The sequence below is a fragment of the Epinephelus lanceolatus genome, chromosome 4 (genome assembly GCF_041903045.1).
Source record: "Epinephelus lanceolatus isolate andai-2023 chromosome 4, ASM4190304v1, whole genome shotgun sequence".
Taxonomy (NCBI): Eukaryota; Metazoa; Chordata; class Actinopteri; order Perciformes; family Serranidae; genus Epinephelus; species Epinephelus lanceolatus.
The window spans coordinates 22,903,538-22,909,003 of NC_135737.1; the positions used below are offsets into that span (position 1 = coordinate 22,903,538).

Sequence of the window (5,466 nt, forward strand, 5' to 3'; positions counted from 1 at the left end):
CTTGACAAAAAAATAATTTGCCACTCTTAATGTGGCCAAATTTTTTAATGCAAAAAAACAAACAAACAAAAAAAAATCATGGTTCCAGCTTCACAAATGTGAGGATTTTTTTTTTTTTTTTTTTGCTGTTTTTGTTTTTTTTCATTAGAATTAGAATTTTTACAAACCAATAGATTAATGGTAAATAATCAGCAGATTAACCCATAATAAAAATAAAATACCAGCACAGAGCTACTTCCTGCTGTGAGAGAGCAGGCGATATAATAACACACTATTAACATCCCCAAATGCAAACCGAGCAGGAACGGGAGGCCGAAAAAAGTCACTGGAGGAACTGTCATGACGCACTGATGCACACAGCAAACGCACACACACTCACAGTGAACTTCGCTATACATACTGCCACTCCAAGGAGAATTCTGGGCAGGGGGACAGAGCTGTGGTAGCGTGGACACGCATGCACTATCATATTTTTTAAACAAAATGTATCTTGTAACCCAGAAAAACACAAATGTTGGATAAAAAGTCAAGTCCTTTCAAGGCATCTGTCTCAAGTCAATAAAAGTCTCAATTCATGAATACCAAGTTAAAGTTAAGTCGACTCTTTAATCGGTGTTAGTCAAGAAAGTCTCAAGTCCTGAAATTCGCGACTTCAATTTGACTCGAGTCAAGTCATGTTACATAAGTCCCTCACCTCTGGTAAGAGAATCCTCTCTCTGCTGTATTGTAAACTGACGTAAAGTAGGATGAGGGAATTATTTGTCTGAAAATCTATATAAACTAATGTCAACACACACAGTATGATCACATGCAGAGAGTTGAGGGATGGAGATCTCAGCTCTCTTTATTGGCCTGATGCTGTCTCGTGGTCTGTGTGAGCTGAACTCAGCTCTTGCTTTGAATGGTTCTGGGTATCGTATGAAACAAAAGGTTGGGTTTACAGAGGTTAGGACTGGGGCTGGGTTCAACACTGAGGCTTCATCTGTGAAGTGTAAGCTTCAGGGTACCACTCGTCTACCTGCCTTCTCAATGGATGGTGACTATGTTATTGGGGGTGTTTTCTCCATGCATGCCTACATGCATACAGTTAAGCACAACTACACCACCATGCCTGAGCCACTAAGGTGCACAGGAAGGTGAGTAAGAGTGAGAAGAGGAGGACAAGAGTATGTTAGACTGTGGAGATGAAAATGTTTTGCATGATGACCTGACAATTGTGCCACAAAGCTTTTGTACTGAAAATGTTAAAGCAAAGAATTTATTTATTTTCATAATCAGTGACAATTCTATATTTTCTGTGAGAACTTCAGGTATTATATTCACAAAAATAGTAAAGATTAGGAGATTATATGAACAAAAAAACTTTTTTGTGTTTATTTTCTGAATGTTTTGGTGTGTTTAACTGAAATATTAACAAGGTAATAATTAATATGAATGAATGAATGAATACATAAGACTATAGACTATTGTTCCTCCATACTTTACAATTCATGTGGAGTTTTGACTGATATCTGTCCTTGTGTTTTAATCTTTGTTGTTCAGGCAACTCTTTAATGTAGGTCTGTATTTGTTTTAAAGAGGCACATGCAGCAATAAGTTACTGCTCATAACTATGCATTGCAGTTCTCCTATATTATGTATTTCTGTCTTAATTGTGAAGTGTCCTTTTCAAGTTTGAACAATGACAAGAGTGTTTGCAGCATTTTCTCCCGTGAACTGCGCTTTGCACGTGCAATGATTTTTGCCATCGAGGAGATTAACAACAGCACAGAGCTGCTTCCTGGCATCAAGCTCGGTTATCAGATCTATGACTCGTGTGCGTCAGTGCCTGTGGCTGTGCATGTGGCATTCCAGGTTTCAAGCAGCCTGGACACAGTGTTTTACCCCCGTGACAATTGCTCACACTCTGGTATGGTGATGGGTGTCGTTGCTGAGTCTGGGTCCACGCCATCCATCAGCATCTCCCGCATCATTGGGTCCTTTAACATTCCTCAAGTAAATATTCTGATTTCTGGAAAATTGTGTGTTAAATATACAGCACAGATTTTTTGATATCCTGTTGAATAATTACACTGTTGTTTTCATTTAGGTGAGCCACTTTGCCACTTGTGCATGTCTGTCAGATAAGCAGCAGTACCCAACTTTCTCCAGGACAATCCCTAGTGACCAGTTTCAGGCTGACGCTCTGGCCAAGTTGGTAAAACACTTTGGCTGGACATGGATAGGTGCTGTCAGGTCAGATTCAGACTATGGCAATAATGGCATGGTGTCTTTCCTGGACGCAGCACACAAAGAGGGAATCTGTGTGGAATACTCAGAATCTTTTTATCGGACCCACCCACGCAGCAGGATCCAGAGAGTGGCTGATGTTATCCGCAGGTTTCTACATCACTGATTTTGCTTTTGTTCCTGGTGGTGACACTGGCCTACTACACACAACACCACATAAAGTGTTCTTTTCAGTATATGATGGAGGATTGTTTTATTAGTTTCAGATTGACCATTTATCATTTTCCAGGTTATTTCTGACATACGTATTACTGATATTGTTACAAACATACAGTCAGTGGGACCAAATATTAAAGCAACTCTCATGTCTGTATTCATGTTGAAGAAAATATGATAATGCATTATTATGTCTCTCCAGGTCGACAGCAATGGTTGTTGTGGCATTTACAGCCTCTGGAGACCTGAAGATTCTGCTGGAGGAGCTGTCACTCAAGCCTTCTCCACCTCGACAGTGGATTGGCAGTGAGTCTTGGGTAACTGACCCAGACATGCAGAGGTTCAGCTTCTGTGCTGGAGCCATTGGATTTGCCATTGAGAAATCTGTCATCCCAGGTCTGAGAGACTTCCTGCTGGATCTCTCTCCCTCTAAAGTGGCTGCCTCTCCGGTGCTTACTGAGTTCTGGGAGGATACATTCAACTGCAGGCTGGGAAAAAGTGAGGAAATTGTGTACAGACAGTTTCTATGCCACGATGCTCAGTAATGATACAAACTTGTACTTTACTTTACTAAGAATGATTCATTTTAAATGCATTAAAACAGGTGAACATTTATAAATGTCACTTATTGTCTAATGGCTTATGGTTGTAAGCTCAAGATGGAATACATGAAGGTAAAAAAAGAAACCAAAAGGGCTGACAAAACTCAAGTTCCAATGATTAAAAAGAAAAAGGAAAAGAAAAATTAGAAATGGAGATGTGTGAAAAATAATGCATTGACATATACTGTAAAATAAGCATGTTTTATGCAATACTGACACATAAAATTAGATATAACCCAAGTTTGTCAGGTCAAAAAACCAACCAAACAAAAAACATTAGAAGGAATGATAATATAATTTTCAAAGATTTTCAAAGAAAATCTGTCTGTGTTCTTTCAGGTGCAGCCACAGATAAAAGTGTATGTGATGGAAATGACGACATACAGACGATCCAAAGCCCGTACACTGACACATCTCAGCTCCGAATCACTAACATGGTGTACAAGGCTGTTTATGCAATAGCTCATGCCATTCATAATGCAGTGTGTCAGGAAACTAATTTTACAACTCAGTGTGACAAATTCACCAAGACAGAGCCCAAAGAGGTCAGTCAAAACAAGACAAATAAGTGATCACCCAAATGTTATTGTTCAACTATAATGTACTTTTTATCAAATAAAATATTAATTTGACTTAATAGTATTAATAGATTTCTTATTTCTTTACTTCATCCTCACAGGTTCTCACACAGCTGAAGAAAGTTAATTTTTCCCAAAATGGTTATGATGTGTCATTTGATGCCAACGGGGATCCTGTGGCCAAATACGAGCTGGTTAACTGGCAAAAAAGTGAGAGTGGCAGCATTGAGTCGGTGACAGTAGGACACTATGATGCATCACTGCCAGCGGGCCGGGAGTTCAGTATCAACAGGAAGCTCACCTGGGTGGAAGGTGGCACACAAGTAAGGAGCCCAAATGTAATGAATTAACATATCAACATATTCACATTTGGTGATCTTAAAGGGTATATTTCTTTGTTTCCTGTTTCCTCCTGTCCATTCTGACTATGAGGAGATCCCTACCAAAGTCATAGTGTTTCTATCATGAGCTTACCTCTCTTTGTTTTCCAAATAACTGTTCACAATAAGGCGATTAGTACTAAAAAGACTAACCTTGAAAAATAACCACAGCCAATATGAACAGGAGAAATGGTCACAGTGATCAAATACATTTTCAGTACACATAGTGGCATGTGAGTACTTTATTTAACGGAAATAAAAACATTAAACCTATCCTTTAATCCTCTGAGCTTTGTAGCACACCTGATTATTTGTGGGTCTATTTTTATATATGTGTCAGGTGCCTGTGTCAGTGTGCACTGACAGCTGTCCTCCAGGAACTCGTAAAGTGCTGCAGAAAGGAAAACCCATCTGCTGTTATGATTGTAAACCCTGTCCTGAAGGAGAGATAAGCAATGTTACAGGTATTCATTTTTTCTGATGCATATCCAGTGTACAACATCAAATACATTGTATGACACTGCTTAAAATCTCATTTTCATTTATTCTTTTTCAGATTCCCCTGATTGTTTCCCTTGTCCAAAGGAGTTCTGGCCTAATGCAGTGAGAGACACTTGTCTCCCCAAGCCTGTAGAGTTTCTTTCCTTCAGCGAGGTCCTAGGAATCATCCTGGCTGCATTCTCAGTTGGTGGCGCCTGTCTTACCGTTATAACAACAACTGTATTCTATCATCACAGGACATCCCCCATTGTCAGGGCCAACAACTCTGAGCTGAGCTTCCTGCTGCTCTTTTCCCTGACTCTCTGTTTCTTATGTCCATTAACGTTCATTGGACCACCCTCCAAGTGGTCCTGCATGCTGCGCCACACAGCATTTGGGATCACCTTTGTCCTCTGTATGTCTTGTGTTCTCGGAAAAACAATTGTAGTGTTAATGGCCTTCAAAGCTACACTCCCAGGCAGTAATGTGATGAAATGGTTTGGTCCTCCACAGCAAAGAATGACTGTGGTATTCTTCACATTCATTCAAGTTTTAATATGTACTATATGGTTGGTTCTTAGTCCCCCTTTTCCAATGAAAAACCTCACCACATACAAAGAAAGAATTATTCTGGAGTGTGCATTAGGCTCAGCTATAGGGTTCTGGGCTGTGCTTGGATACATAGGCCTACTGGCTGTCTTTTGCTTTGTGTTAGCTGTCCTAGCCCGGAAACTACCTGATAATTTTAATGAAGCCAAACTTATCACCTTCAGCATGTTGATATTCTGTGCAGTCTGGATCACCTTTATCCCAGCATATGTCAGCTCTCCTGGGAAGTTTACTGTGGCTGTGGAGATATTTGCTATTCTGGCCTCCAGTTTTGGACTAATACTGTGTATATTTGCTCCAAAGTGTTTCATCATATTGTTTAAGCCAGAAAAGAACACCAAGAAACATTTAATGAATAAAACTCAATCTTAA

General features: G+C 39.7%; 1 protein-coding gene across 1 annotated transcript; it reads left to right on the plus strand.

The window, feature by feature from the left end:
- Window positions 1–1,029: 1,029 nt before the first annotated feature.
- On the plus strand, window positions 1,030–5,466 carry LOC117259522 (extracellular calcium-sensing receptor-like). The gene is made up of 8 exons (XM_078167505.1): window positions 1,030–1,136; window positions 1,701–1,995; window positions 2,090–2,379; window positions 2,648–2,943; window positions 3,387–3,592; window positions 3,727–3,948; window positions 4,346–4,469; window positions 4,562–5,466. The coding sequence occupies exons 1-8, from the start codon at window positions 1,030–1,032 to the stop codon at window positions 5,464–5,466; spliced, it is 2,445 nt and encodes an 814-aa protein (XP_078023631.1).

What these genes read in the sequence shown, in the direction of transcription:
- LOC117259522 (XM_078167505.1), top strand. Translation starts at nt 1,030, where the DNA reads ATGGATGGTGACTATGTTATTGGGGGTGTTTTCTCCATGCATGCCTAC. An exon ending in CAACTGCAGGCTGGGAAAAA is followed by an intron (nt 2,944 to 3,386) that starts GTGAGGAAATTG and finishes GTGTTCTTTCAG; the next exon opens with GTGCAGCCACAGATAAAAGT. An exon ending in GGGTGGAAGGTGGCACACAA is followed by an intron (nt 3,949 to 4,345) that starts GTAAGGAGCCCA and finishes TATATGTGTCAG; the next exon opens with GTGCCTGTGTCAGTGTGCAC.